Genomic DNA, 15,939 nt, shown 5'->3' on the forward strand with positions numbered 1-15,939 from the left:
AACTTCTTTGGTGTTGTTAGTAGTAATGGCATCTTGAGAGGTTAGAAGAGTCTATGTGTTCATTATATTTTTAGATTCATAATACCTGGTGCTTTGAGTACTCTAATCCATGATTTTACCAGAATGGGATATAAATCTGTATTAAGTATCTGTAGAGTGTATCCAGTTTTTAATGTCTCTTATTCCTTTCCGAATAGGTGTATGAAGCTTTAGGGGCAGATAGAATACAGAATTTGTTCACAATTTTATACCATTACTATCTGTTTGTAAAATTTTCCTTTCTGCTTAATTAAGACATCGCTTAGAGGAAGGACAGGCTAGCAGTTGGACCCGACGGCTTAAAGTTTTCCTTTGTTGCACACGCACAAAAGATTCCCAATCAGTAAGTAACAGTTATTTTTCGTCAGAGATTACTGTATATACTCATATAAGGTTAGAATTTTTAGTCAAAAAATTGACCCTAAAAAGCCAAAACAACTTATCCACAGGTCAATATAAGTTCTGTACTTTAACTCTTATTTTTAAAAAAAGGAACCATCCCCTTATGAAAAGCAAAAGTGCGATCTGTCTTGAAAGCACTTGCCGCCACCACCATACTCTCTCATCCATCCAGCCTTTGTGACCACAAACAGTTATGCCTGCTGGAATGTTGTATGTTCTTTAGCACTGTTTTCCTTTGCTTCAACCTTTAAATCCTTTCTTACATGCATTACTCAACTTATCCATGAGTCATATAAAAATCCACAATTTTTGCCTCAAAACCTGCCCTCGACTTACACATGAGATCAACTTATAGTCAATTATATATGGTAAACACATAAAACCAGTTGCATTCAGATGTTCTGGAACCATTGGAATGTAAGAGCTAATGAGATCAATGACAAATTTGTTCCAGATAATATTTCATGGAACTCTTAGTGTAGAATATGATCAGTCAGTTCTCTTTGGTCTGGTACACACACAAATCTCCTGATCTCATGCGTTGAAAGGTCTCAAATGGTTCTTAATGTCCAGTCATGCTGCCTCTTGAGGAAGTGTGTGCATATGGTAAAAGGGGACATGGCGCTATTTTGTATTTAGGGACTTATTACATGTGGATGCAAGTGCAAGTCAGCCATGCCTTATTGTCAAGAACAATTACAAAAGTATACATAAAGTTCCAATATCTTAACCATGGGTATGTAGTACATCTGCAATGGACCAGAAGGAAAAATATATTTCTCTTTTTTAAAATGTGAGTATTGTTTTCATAGTTATTGCAAATTGAACCATGTATCTAAGCTGTTGATTCAACTGCAAGAAAGTAAAAGTCCTCCTGAAAGTACTAAAACTAATCAAATTGGCAATAGGACTTAAAGGGATTGAGTAGATTGATATAAATTGAACCACAATTAAAAGCTTTCATTTTAAATAATCTTTAAAAGTAATGAGTAGTGAATTAATAATAATAATAAAATCTTCTGATTTATAGAGATAGAGACAAATTTTTAAGGGGATTGATTAAGTGAAGGTGCTGTGTAGCACAGTGGTATAAGAAAAAGAGAATAATTGTTAGGGACTACTATCCTGTGTAGGCATTTTTAGGAGTCATACCTTATTCAGGTTTCCCTGGCATGGCATTAGATATTGGGTGCGTAGTTATGCAGATCTGTTCATACCTAATGGGTTTACTGCAGAAATCGTGAGTGTATGCCATTGTTTTTAGCAACCGTGAATGCTGTATAAGATGTGAAGCTGCTCAAAAATGTACATGTACAGTCTTGTTGGGCACTTTCTGTGAGGTTCCCAAGGACATCAGCCTGGAAACTGGCCTAGGACTTTATCACATGGGGGAAATCGGGAGAGTCAAAAGGCATTATCCAGGGAAAGTCTGAAAGTCACAGCTAAGATTATCACATGACATCACAATTAGAGAGGGCTTATCCCTGTAATAACCAGGGAATAACCAGCAACAAATCATTCATGGGGAAATTCCATGAATTATTTGTTGCTGGTTATTCCTGGAATAAGTCCTCTCTAACTGTGATGTATGTGATAATCTTAGCCATGATCTTTCCCTGGATAATGCCTTTTGAATCCCCCGATTTCCCCCCGTGTGATAAAGTCCCTAGGTAAATGCTTTTGTGTCTAAAATGAAGTGAACAGAGCCTTGGATAGAGCCTTGGAGCCCTGAGTTCAAATATCTATTTAGCTGTGAAGCTTAATGAATGCTATTAAGTCATCCACATGAATCTAGTTGTTACTTTTAATGGAAGCCACATGAGTAGGGACTTTGAAGTTCCTATTGATTCAGTATGTCTCCTACTAGCAATTAAATATAGACCATTTCATTATAGCCTGCCTTGTATGTTGCCATGATAAAATGAAGTAAACCTCTATATGCCACCTGGAGCTCATTGAAGGAGAAGGGTATAACGGCATGACCAAAAGCTCCTATGGTTTTAGATGGAATCTGAAAATAACATACGGACAATAAATCAGAATGCTAATTAGTTTAGAGCTGATTTCTTATTTCAGAGGGAGTATTGTGGAAGAGTGACTTGAAATTTTTTTTAGGATCAGGCTAGTAAGTAATTCCAATTCTTTATCTGTTGCTTATTGCAAATTCGTATCTCCTTTTCCTTTCTTTGTGTTTTTCAGGATGCTTACTCTGAAATTGCGTATTTGTTTGCTGAGTTTTTCCGAGATCTTGATATAGTCCCATCCGATATCATAGCAGGTCTAGTACTGCTACGTCAGCGGCAGAGGGCAAAACGCAGTGCAGTATTGGATGAAGTGAGTATGCAGAATATTGTTTATGCTTTTCACTGCAAAAACACTGAGATCTTTTATGATGGGATTTAGTTCTAGGCCCCCTGTCCCTAAGGTATAATACAAAGTTACCCCTCAGTGACCAGTCATCGTCATCATCATCATGCAATTCTTTTTATTGTTTTTCCCCTTTGTTTTGAATTTTTCATTGTTTTATAGAAATTGTTTGAATTAATTGTTATTAGGAGAAATATAATTTTTAGGGTTCATGTACTATTCTTTTCAATATTGTTATTGTTAACTGCCATCATGTTGACTTCAACTTATGGCAGCCCCATGAGTGAGAGATCTCCAAGTCAACCTATCTTCAACAACCCTGCTCAAGTCTTTTAAACTCAGGCTTCCTTGATTAACTCTGTCCATCTGGAATGTGGTCGTCCTCTTTTTTCCCCCTACCTTCTTTCTTCCCAAGCATTATTTGCTTTTCTAGTGAATCATGTCTTCTCATGATATGGCCAAAGTACAACAGTCTCAGTTTAGTCAACCTGGCATCTAGAGAGTTTGGGCTTTATTTGCTGTAGGGCACATTTATTTGTCTTTTTAGCAGTACACAGTATTCGTAGAACTCTTCTTCAGCAATACATTTCAGATGAGTTGATTTTCTTCCTGTCAGTCAACTTTCTTCACTGTTCTGCTTTCACAACCCAAACCTAATCAAGGAATCCATGAGCTTGCAAGACCTGAGTAGGGCAATTAAGGATGTAGTGTCTTTAAGATCTCTCTTTCATAGGCTTGCCATTAGCCAAAGCCCTAATAATTGGCAACAAATAAAAACTCTTCCTTTCCTGAATCCATCTTGGACAGATGGCATTTCTTGTTCCATATATATAAAAGTCTTCATAGAATTTTGAACATCACTTGGCTTGGATAGGAGATGCAGTGTTTCGCTGGTTACTACAATCCTTGGTGACCCCTTTCTTGGGGACTGGAATGTATGTTGTTTCCAGTCTGTGGGACATGGTTTTGTTTGCCATATTTTTTAACAGATTTTAGTTAGAACTAGAGTAGATTTCTTGTAGCAGCTCTAGTGGTATGCCAACTCCATATAATTTTTTAAGACTTCAAGTTAATCTTCAACTGGTTCTTCTTTTAATGAATCTGCCATCCTTTCACCTTTTATATGATTCTTCCACGTATTGTTTTCATAATCTTTTTTTATTTCTACATGGCCATGTAATATGTTCCCCTGCTAGTCATAGAGCATCATCACTCTTGGTTTAAATGTCCTTTTGATTTCTCAGATCTTGAGGAAGTCTCTTGTTCTTCCTTTTTTTGTTGTTGTCTTCTATTTCTCTGCATTGATTAGCCTAGTCGTTCTCTTTGTCCCTACACACAAGTTAAAGAACAGTTGCATTCAGGGTTCTCACACTATTTCTCACACCTTTTTACTTTTACTCTCTTGACTATTCTTAACTGCTTGAAAGGTTTCATCTGTCATCCATCACTGCTTCTCTCTCTCTTTTTTTTTTACTGCAGATAGTGCCTTTTTGCATTCCTCTCTGACAATGTCCCAAGCTTTACACCAGAGTTTTTCCCAGCCAATTAGGCTTAATAGTGTAAATCTGTATTTTACATTATCTATGAATTCTACAGGCATATGCTTAAGCTTAGTTCAGATTAGTTCAGGTTCTTCTTTAGCTTTTCTCTAATTTTGATGTTAGGAGTTCATGGTCTATTTCACAATCTGCTTCTAGTCTTGTTTTTTGTAGAGAAAATTGAGTTTCTTCATGTTCTGCTTTCAATTAGTAGTCTATTTGATTTTTATATTGTACAACAGATGATGTCCATGTATACAGTTTTCTCTTTGGTTGCTTGAAGAATGGGTTTGCAATGAACAAACTGCCGACCTTGCAAAATTCAATCAGTTGCTGTCCTGCTTCATTTCTTGATCCTAGGACAAATGTTCCTACAATCTGATCCTGCTGTTTCCTGCTTTTGCATTCCAATCACGTATGATTAACAACAAGTCCTGTTTTAATGTGTCATCAATTTCCTCTTGGGCTCCAGCATAGAATCTTTCCATTTCTTCTTCTTCAACCTCTGTTGGAACATAAACATGGATTATGGTTATATTGATGGATTTTCCCGATGGATTTCCCCTGAAATTTGATATTACTTGGTCAGACTTTGCATTATATCCTTTGATCCTTTTTGCTACATCTCTCCTCTCTATAAATGCCACCCCATTTATTCTTAGATTTTCATTTCCTGAGTAAAACACTGTGTAATTATCTGATTCAAAAGGTCCTATTCCTGTCCACATTAGTTTGCTCACACCAAGGATTGCAATGTTTATGTTTCATTTTTGTTTCACTATGCGTAGCTTTCTCTGATTCATGCTTCTCACATTTCATGTTCCCATAATATGTATTGTGCAGCCTCATACCTTCATTTCACCTCTGAGCACATGATGAGCTGAACATCCTTTCATCTGGAGTGCAATTATGTCATTAGCCATCGTGCTACTCAATATTTGTTCTCTGCTGTACCCCCGTAGCTCAACAATCTGACCTGGGAGTCTTGTCTTCTGGCACTATTTCTTGTTTCATGTTAGATTGTCTAATCATAGGCTTTTCATGGTAAAAGGCATTCAGAAAGGGTTTACCATGGTGTTTATCTGCAGCTCTGATCCGAAGCCACTGCGGGCCCAATGATGCGAATTCACATGATAACATGATGTACAGTGCGCCCGCGTATGACGCGGGCGCGCCTTACGCGGCTTGAGCATACGCGCTCAAGCCGCAGGGCGCGCGGGGGACGGAAGGGGCAGCGCGTCCCATTCAATTGAATGGGCGCGCGCGCCCGTTGCGCGCCACCGTGCACGAGCTCCATTGTTTACAATGGGGCTTGAGCATAGGCGGAATTCGCCTTATGCGGAGGGATCCGGAACGGATCCCTGCATAAGGCGAGGGCCCACTGTATTATTACACATGATTGCTTTCTATGGGGAGGGTCTTTCCAAGGCGCATCCACAGTGAATCCAAAGTGACTCCTCATTTTTATGAATTCGGTAACAAGCGAATTCACAAAAATTGTTTCCAAGCTCACTTGGATTTCAATCTGAATTGGTCTGGTGTGGAATGCAACTTTGCTTCTGTCCTGGTACACCCCCCAAATCGCCAAGGTCCCACATTTCCCATGATGCTGCGCTGCAATTTTGCCCCATTTGCTTCCAGTGCTCCTTCAAGAATGGACGTTTGGCTGTAGCTGACAGGGATGAAGGGAATGAAACAGGAGGCTGGGGGGAGAGATGGGAGCAATGGAGGGGGCCATCGGAGGCTGGGGGAGCAACAAACTCCAACTCCCAGAATTCCATAGCACTGACCCAGGACAGTTAAAGTGGCATCAAATTGGATTATTTCTCCAATGCTGATGCAACCTAAGAGTAGGCAACTGTTACAAAGGGAAAGAGAGTGGATTGGATTCAGAGAGGTGGTACTTTAGGGAGCATGGAGGATAGTTATAATAATTATAATTTAAAAAAACAAAACAAAAATTGTTTTTAAAATAATACTAATAATCATTTATTTTTAAAATAATAATGATAATAATAATAATAAGTTATTAGTTTGCTGAGGCACCAGAACTCTCTGGCAGAGAAGGCTCAATGTCTCACGACACTACAGTTCCCAGAATTCCATAGCACTGAGCCAGGACAGTTTGCAGAAAGCAGGTGGGGGGATGTAGTGAAATCTGACAGGGAGAATCAGAATACATATGAAGGAAGCAGGTAGGGGATGCAGGGAAATCTGACAGGGAGAATCAGGATGCACTCGCAGGAAGCAGGTGGCGGGTGCAGGGAAATCTGACAGAGAGGACCTAGGACATATTCTAGAGTAAATCAAGTAAAAAATAAAATAGAAGGGAAGGGAAGGGAAGGGAAGGGAAGGGAAGAAGAAACATGAAACTGTCATTCATGTGAGGCTAACATTGGCGTGAAACAGGAACCAGGAGGAGGAGGAGGGTGTCATAGGTATTCGCCTTCCATCCCTCCCGGGGCATAGGAAGCAAGGGGGCATGGAGGGCAATCTGACAGAGAGGACCCAGGAGCATGGAGGGAAATCTGAATCCAAAGCTCATAGAAATGGCTGCTGATTAGAGTGAAAAAATGAACTCCAAAGCCCATAGGAACGGCTGCTGGTTAGGATGAAAAAACGAACTCCAAAGCCCATAGAAAGAGTGCTGGATGTTTCAGAGAGGAATGGAGGACTGTCAAAGAGGGCACGTTTGAATGATGCTGGGAGGGTTTGGGGACCTGGCAAGGATGGCACATTCGGATGTTTCAGGGAGGAATGGAGGACTGTCAAGGAGGGCACGTTTGGATAATACTGGGAGAGTTTGGGGTGCTGGCAAGGATGGCACCTTCGGACATTTCAAGGGGAATAAAATAGAAGGGAAGAAGAAACGTGAAGATGTCATTCACGTGAGGCTAGTATTCACGTGATATTGGAACCAGGAAGTGGCCCCCTTCTTCACCCCGGAAGTGCATAGGTTCTCGATGCATTCAGACCCCCACTGAGCATGTGCAAGGGTGCCGATTCGAATCATTGAATCTGCATTGTATATATCGGTGTGGTAATTCAATGTGCACTCACTCCGCTTTGACCTTGTAATTACCACAGTTTTGTTCTTCACGTGTGATAGTTCATCACGTGAATTGCCTTGGATTTGAATTGACTTTGCTTCTCCTTCACTTCGGATTGGCTCTGGATTTGAGTTCCAGTCTCACATGTGATAAGGGCCCATGCCTTCTCCTGTGCAGTACTAACACATTTTAGCTATGGTGCCACTGTCATGGTCTCTAGGAGACACACACACACACACACACACACACACACACACGCTGCTGCTGCTACCCATTTGGCTCATTTAGTCAGCAAAAGTCTATCTGACATCAGAGACACTACTAGGAGCACTGTTGCCATCAGCATAACCTTTTGCCTCACAGGAGCACGCAGTCCCACCACTGTGGAAAAATAGTACCATTTGTGGGCTATCGGATGTTCTCTGAAATAACACATAAGGCATTCATTCTCCTGGTACGTTGCTCCAGTAGCTATATGGTTTATCATTGGCAGTTGCTTTAGGAAAAATAAGTGATTTCTGAATTACTACTGAGCAGGACTACTAAGCAAACCCATCAGCTATCTAGAGAACTACGTTTGTTATGATATATAACCAGAAACATGCCGTTTAGGCATTTCCAAACTCCTCCTTTTGGATCAACAGGTAGGTTCATGGTTGACTAGTGACCAACAACTTTGCGTAACACGGTAATATAAGTCATAACTGTGGAGAGGAGGTAGTGAAAGTATGAATTGGAGGAAGAGCACAAACATTACGAGCACAACAGGTTCCGGTGGTGGCCACAGCATTCTAAGGGATAGGCATATTGATCTGTTGCAATAGTACAAATAAGGAGTCTTGCAACACCTGCAACACTAACACATTATTTGGAGGCCTTTAAGCTGAGGTAGGATGGCCTCGTAATTCAAGTGCTTTAGTTGTATATTCCAGGATGGCAGGAGGTTGGACTAGACAGTCTTACAGTCACTTTCAGCTGTATGTTTCTATGAAGTTCATATGGCATACATTTTCAGAAAGTAAAGTCCACTTTGACAGATGCCTCTGGTAATGTAGATTCTAGTCCTCAAAAGCCTGTGCCATAATATATTGGCTAGTCTTTAAATATTGCCAAAGGATTAGATTTGTTTTTTGTTTTTAAGTTTTAGCATTGGGTGTAAAGTGATCTTAAGATCCAAAATTTTAAAAAACACAACAAAAGAATTTAAAAGAGTTATAAAAAACAACACTTAAAGAAAAGGTTTTGAAACCTCAACATAGTATATTAAGAGTTCCAAATGACAGTGCATAGATCAAAGGATATTTTGATTTCCTTGTGTACAAGCAGAAGGATCCAATGTGATTAGTTAATTCTAATTTGTGTTTGATTTACAGGCAAACAATGATATCCTAGCCTTCTTGTCAGGAATGCCAGTAACCAGAAACACCAAATATTTGGATCTGAAAAACTCAGTAAGTTATCACACTTCAGTGCTTTGTTGTTGTTGTTGTTAAATGCTACATTGATATAATTGCAGACACTGCAGCAGCTCAGTTGAAATCAGTTGTGTTATCTTTTCTTTCATGTAAATATTTAGGTTCATTGTAAAGGTCAAATAGAAAGAGATATTAAGATACCAAAAGATAATGACACCCACCCAATTTGCTTAAGTAATTTGTTAGCAAACTGTAACTGTATCCTAATTCTGCTTATCAGCTTGCCACTGCCCTACCCACTTGTGCCTCCAAAACATCTTATGTCTGTCTAGATTTTCAAAGTAGGAACTGACAGCAGGAGCTTCCCAGTGTTTAATTTCACAGCCAAGCAACACAACACAGGGTCTGTCTTGTCTTTGAAAGAAGGAGCAGGAGAATAAAATGTTTATAACCAATAAAGCACTGGATTGTATTTTCTTGAAATAGCTTTACAGGGCTATACACAGGCTCTTCCATGCAGGTCCACCATTCTGTCATGTTCACATTTCTGAGTTGTTTCCTGTGACTCGTTATGGGCTCATTTCTACAAATAACAGGGTGTGAAGGTAGTATAACACGGAAGCAGAAAATTCATGCTACAGCTCCCCTTTTTTTCCTGGTTGACAGTAGAAAGGGAGATCTTGCATGAGTCTTCTGCTCCAATTTAACACTGCTGGAATATGCAACACTACTCAGATGAAGAGGTCTTTGTGGAAGTGAACAGCTGATCAGTGATGGAACCAGTTCTGTGAAATACCCAATTCATGGGGCTTTTCTTGGCCTGAAAAAGCAAATACAAATATAGTTTGATCTAGGGAGAACGGTATAATAGGACTTGAGCATCCACAGATTTTGATATCATGTAGGGTCCTAGAACCAAACCGTAATGGATACCAAGGGACCACTGTACAAGTGATCCATTGGCTACAGATAGTTTTTTCCCCACTAGAGATGTCCATTGGTGTTGAGAAACACAGTCAGTTTAGAAAGTTGAGAACAACCAGTTGGAGTGAAGCTAGAAAAGGTGGAGGCTGCTCCCAGGAGCAGGTATAAATAGAGAGATAGAGTCATGTATTAGGGAGAGTGTGTCATTGTACCCTTAGGGGTTAGAGCCGAGGAGGCTGAGGGAGGACTGCTGTGACGTGCAAGTAGAAGGGTTTTACAAGTTAGTTACTCAGGTTAGGGACTAGGGGAGTCCAGAATTTAAGTGTATGTGTGAATGTCCTGTGGGATATATAAATTGCTAGGAGGCAGTGGAGATTAGTAAAGTCATCTGGAGAACAGATGAAATAAAATTTTAGGAAACTGAGGAAGTTTAGCTAGAGCAATGGTCCCCAAACTGTGACCTTTAAGAGATTTTGGACTCCAGCTCCCATAATGTTGGCCAATAGTCTGGGATTCTGGGAGTTGAAGTCCAAAATTTCTTAAAGTGCACAGTTTAGGGACCACTGAGTTAGAGTGTGTGTTGGTGTAACAGATAACTAGAAGGGTTAAGAGATACAGAGGCTAGATAAAGGTTCTGTTGGAACTAAAGATCTATACAGACCGACACTTTGTGCCAGCCTGTGGGCAGAGTCAGGGTGCAGCATCCTCACACTGGACGCTCTAACTCCGTCCTCATGATGTATCCACGAAGGGACATCATAAAGCCGCTCCACTGAGGCTATGGCGACCCTTGGAGGGAGCAAAAAAGAGCTTCTTTTTGCGGCTCCTTTTTGCGCTCTCCAGAGGCCGGATCGGGGCTGTGGCAAGAGGTTGCCATGGCCTCAATCCGGCCAGTAAATGCTGCCCCTTAGGGGCAGTCTGGAGAGCCCCTAAGTCCATAAGGGAACATTTATAAAGTCAAGTGAAAGAAACTGTTAAACTTTGTAATTACTGAAACAAGTTACACACTTTATCAATGTTGAATAACATCCTACAAGAAAGATACTGTATTCAAATTCGCTTGTAAATAAAATTTTCTTTTGTTTCAACAGATAGTTGCCTGAAGTGTGTTTACAGATAACATAATCCACACTACCAAACATAAATAAAATACTACCACAGGGAAAATACCTTTTATTATTTAGGACCCTTCCGATAGGGGTGGTGTAGTTATCAATTGACAATTGATGCCAAGCTGTTGGGATTTTAAAAATTCAGAGTGCCAGCAGTTGAAGAGAGTTTGGACTAACTTTGTACCCATTTTTGGGGAACTGATAATAAGTGACAGGAAGAGACACCTCAAGTGATGAACATTTCTCTTGATTCTTCCAGCAAGAAATGCTTCGCTACAAAGAGGTCTGTTACTATATGCTCTTTGCATTGGCTGCTTATGGCTGGCCCATGTACTTGATGAGAAAACCTGCTTGCGGACTCTGTCGACTGGCCAGATCTTGCTCGTAAGTGTTCATCTAGGCTGTCTCTGTTGTCTTATGATTTACATGATTGTCTCTCATTTCTTCCTCTTCTCATGCGTTTATTGTTTATTTTCCTCCTTTTCTCTGACACCTTCTCTCTTGAACATGCTTTTCCTGATGATCTTCCCAGCTCCCTAAGCTCTTCCTCACAGGACATAATTTCCTGACCTTTCACCATTTTGGTCCTCCTCCTCTGGACATGCTCCAATTTGTCAATATCTTCTTGATTTGTGGTACCCAAAACTGGGCACAGTATTCCAGGTGAGGTCTGACCAAAACAGAATAAAGTGGCACTATTATTTTTCTAAATCTAGACACTACATTTCTATTGGTACAGTCTAGGATCATATTGGCTTTTTTTAACTGCCCTGTCATATTGTTGACTCATATTCAGTTTGTGGTCTACTAAGACGTCTAAATTCCTTTCACATGTACTGTTGTCAAGCCAGGTGTCACCCGTCCTATACCTGAGCCTTTTTTTTCTTGCCTAGTAACTTACATTCCTCCCAGTTGAAATTCATTTTGTTAGTTCTGACCCAGCTCTCTAATCTGTTAATTCTGAATTCAGATCCTATCCTCTGGGGTATTAGCAGCTACTCCTAATTTGGTGTCATCTACAAATTTGATAATCCTTCCTTCTATTCCATCATCCCAGTCATTGATTAAGATGTTGAAAAGCACTGGGCCCAGGACAGAACCCTGTGGCACCCCACTAGTCTTCAATCTAGGATTCAAAGGAGTCAATGGGGAACACGCTTTGGGTTCAGTCAGTCAACCAATTACAAAGCCAACGTAACTGTTGAATTATCTAGCTTGCCTACCTGATTATCATGGAGGACCTTATCAAAGGCCTTATTGAAATCAAGTTACACTACATCCACAGCATTTCCTTCTTCTATCAAGCTTGTAACGCTATTTAAAAAAGGGATAAGATTGGCCTGGCATGACTTGTTTGTGAGAAACCCATGTTGACTTTTAGTGATCACAGCATTCCTTTCTAAGGCTCTCTGTTTCATGATCTGCCCTAGAATCCTTCCTGTTATTGATGTCAGGCTGACTGGGCAGTAATTATTTGGGTCCTCTTTTCTCCCATTTTGAAGATGGGACAATATTTTCTCTCCTCCAGTCTGCTGGGATTTCTCTCCTGTTCTTCAGGAGTTCTCAAACATTATTGTCAGTGGTTCTGAGATTACTTCTGCCAGCTCTTTTATTATTCTTAGATGTAGTTCATCTGTCCCTGGAGACTTGAATTCATTTAGAGTAGTCAGGTATTCACCTTTACCTGTTCTGTGCTGCATTTCCCCTACTGCATCATCTGTTCCATTTTCCCCAGGTTAAGCACTGTTCTCCTTTTCAGAGAAGACTGATGCAAAAAAAGATATTGAGTAGTTCTGGCCTTTCGCTCTTCCCTTCTAGCCTTTTGCCATCTTCTCCTTGTAGTGAACCTGCCATGTCCTTGTTCATCCTTTTGCTGGACATAACAAAAAGAAAGCCCATGGAAACCCACTGGGTGACCTTGGACCAATCACACATGGAGAGCCCCAGAAAACCCTGTGATTGGTTTGCCTTAGGTTGCCATATGTTGGAAATGACTTCAGGGCACACAGCAACCACAACAAACCCTCTACTCATTCTCTAGTATTCAAAGGGACACTGCATTTCTTTCTGGAAGTAATATATAGGCATCACAACTAATAGCTTTATCCGCTCTGAAATCTCCCCTATTACATCTGTCTTGGTTTTTAGCGCAACAGTAATTATAGTCAGATATCATATCCTTGCTCATTCAAGCCATGGAAGTTCATGAATAAAAAAGCTGCACACTTGTTCATGTTTCTTCTTTCCCCTCTCATATACACATTACTTCCTGCATTTCTTGTTTGTTTTAACTGTAGCCGTGCTACATGAACCAGGCAAACTTTGATTAGTGCTAATCAGAAGTGCTTCTGAACTAGACATATGAGAAGCACAGATTATGGGCAGCTAGGGTTCCCAATCCATATCCCCTGATGTCCTCCCATGTTGAAAAAAATCAGCATGGAGCCTTAGAGGTGGTTCAGAGATTTTGGAGAGCTGATTATAAATAATAACATGAAAAGAGTCATGTTGGATCAGACTGAAGGCCTTTCTAGTCTTAAAATTCTGTTCCCTCAGTTGCTAACAGCTATCATTTAAACACTACATTGGGCAGATCCAGTTAGGTCTAAAACATTGGAAGCATTATAACTAGCATTAGGATTTCTTTCTCCTTTTTTTTTTTTTTTTGGCATGGTGATGCCAAGATTTTGAAAAACATTGTTTGAAAATGCCCCTGGAAAAGGTCCATGGAGGAGAGAAGCAGGAAGTAAGGACAAACTCTACTGTCCAGTTATGATTTACAGGAGATATGAATGTAATGCTGGTGTTGAGCCTGTGCATCAACCATGGGAAAATCATGTCTGTCTATGTGCTCTATGGAAATAAAGACATTATTACTAGTATAGCATCTTACCACTTCTGAAAATGTCAGCTAGAAACTGTATAGTGTTTTGTATGCACTAGATTCTTCTCTTGCTTCTTTTTTTATATTTTGCATTTTTTGTTTTTGTTCCACATTTTTACACAATGTTTTTCTTTAAAGATGCTGTTGTCTTTGCCCCACTCGGCCCCGCTATGCCCCTGGTGTCACTATCGAGGAAGATAACTGCTGTGGCTGCAATGCTATTGCCATCCGTCGCCACTTTCTTGATGAAAATATGACAGCTGTGGACATTGTATATACTTCGTGTCATGATGCGGTAAGAATTATATGAGCAGTTCCTTGGGCTGAAAAACATTTCTGAGGCATTCTAGAGCTATATGCTAAAGTGAAACTGTAGTAGAACCTTTTAAAATTTTGCCAGAAAATCAAGAGTTACTACTTTTGGTATACAGATGCACATATGGATTATATGTGGATTTAGCTGGGATCTCTTTGCACTAGGAGAGACTTGGACTAGATGATTTTTGGGAAACCATGCAGATCTGTGAATCAATGATTCTGTGATTCTGGGTATGCTGAAGTGCCATTAAGCTCAGAGTGTTGTTTTCCTAACCTTCATCTGTCAGTTCACTTTTATTCCCATGATGTGAGATGTGACAGAAAAGCCCTTCAATTATAGTAAAACTGTATATTTTTACATGATTCTGCATTTTCTTTAGGTCTATGAAACCCCCTTCTATGTGGCAGTAGATCATGAGAAAAAAAAAGTGGTCATCAGTATCCGAGGAACTTTGTCTCCAAAGGTAATAGTGCGTCCTGTTATATTTGCTAACATTGTGTGCCATTTTATGCTCTGTTTCTAAGGTTCTGTAAATTATTAACAAGCATATTATTTAGATTTATAACAGTGATTCAGACATACCTGATTATACACTGCTCTCTCCTCCTAGGATGCTCTGACTGATCTGACTGGAGATGCTGAGCGCCTCCCAGTGGAAGGTCATCATGGAACCTGGCTTGGGCACAAGGTATCTATAACATTAGCTGTATCTTTCTTGGTTAATCTGTCATTTCATTTCTTTCTTTTTCTCTTTCCCTTAAAAGGTAAATTTATTTTAAAAGAACCTTTCATAAAAGGCACAATTGTAGCCTGTTGTAGTGATATTTCTTTTCAATAAGTCTTGAACTTGCTATTATTGTAGTTGTTAATGAAATAAAAAAATGAACAAAGGAGTAGCATCTAGTCATAACCTTACAAGACTGCTAAGAAAGTAAACACCATTCCTCTCACTATCTAATGCAGAACTGACATGAAATGGAGCTTTAAAAAACAAAGCAAACATTATTCTTGTAATATTCTATGATATTCTGGTACTAGAAAATATGTTAATAGGGCACAATACATTGTGTCAGTAAAGCAATTTGAAAAGGTTTCTAATAAAATTAACAATATTAAGCTAACTACAAGAAAGACTACCACAAATATATTTATAGATGATAAATGACCCCATCAAAATTATCTTATATGTAGTGCTAAATGGAAGTGTGGGACAGAAACAGCATATAATTTTTTGTATAGCAGACATGAGAAAATTATGAATTATGGCAGAATAAAGATGATTAACATTGTAGGATATGGTTTACATTAAAAAATTATCAAGTGTATTGGGCTGTTTAAGGACATTCGGAATGCAAGAGACAGGGAATGAATTATATTCCTTTTGCTAATGGATAAAGTTGAAGTATTTCAGCCAGCAAGTGGAAGATAGTAGCGGCATTAAAGAATAAATTCATGATGAAGTTAGAATGGGAGAAGGGAAAGAGCTGGCATTCCACTAGCACCACCCCAGGGGAAAAAAACATTATGTAAGAGAGCACTCTGACATGACAAAATGGGAGCCCCTGTCCTGACTATTACGACTGCTGTTATCATCATCATGCACTCAGTGCTCACCTACAGGACAGTTGGTGGAAAATGAGGGAGTGACTGGGGGTGGGTTGATCCTCAACATCTGAATTACTTGAAGCAAGGCAAAAGAGGGAGGGAGGGAGGGAGGAGGATATGGGTAAGGCATGAAGGGGAGGAAGAAGAAGTTGTATGCTAGTCTCTGACAAGCAGGTTGGCATTCTGAGATGGAAAGGGGCATGTTTAAATACATTTCTGGACAAAGAATTATTTAATTTTGAGAGAGCCTTTTGTGTCAGGTTCTGATTGGTGAAGCTCTAATA

The 15,939-nt window shown here is 39.8% G+C and overlaps 1 protein-coding gene across 1 annotated transcript in view; it reads left to right on the top strand.

The window, feature by feature from the left end:
* Positions 1-15,939, top strand: part of DAGLA (diacylglycerol lipase alpha) — a 135,438-nt gene that overhangs the window by 96,668 nt on the left and 22,831 nt on the right. The window contains exons 7-13 of the mRNA XM_089520751.1: positions 295-382; positions 2,641-2,775; positions 8,770-8,847; positions 11,107-11,231; positions 13,870-14,026; positions 14,430-14,513; positions 14,661-14,738. Coding sequence (XP_089376877.1) covers positions 295-382; positions 2,641-2,775; positions 8,770-8,847; positions 11,107-11,231; positions 13,870-14,026; positions 14,430-14,513; positions 14,661-14,738 — 745 coding nt within the window. The remainder of the gene's footprint in view (positions 1-294; positions 383-2,640; positions 2,776-8,769; positions 8,848-11,106; positions 11,232-13,869; positions 14,027-14,429; positions 14,514-14,660; positions 14,739-15,939) is intronic.

Source organism: Sceloporus occidentalis, unplaced genomic scaffold (assembly GCF_023333645.1).
Source record: "Sceloporus occidentalis isolate IW3139 unplaced genomic scaffold, rSceOcc1.0.p SCAF_4, whole genome shotgun sequence".
Lineage (NCBI taxonomy): Eukaryota > Metazoa > Chordata > Lepidosauria > Squamata > Phrynosomatidae > Sceloporus > Sceloporus occidentalis.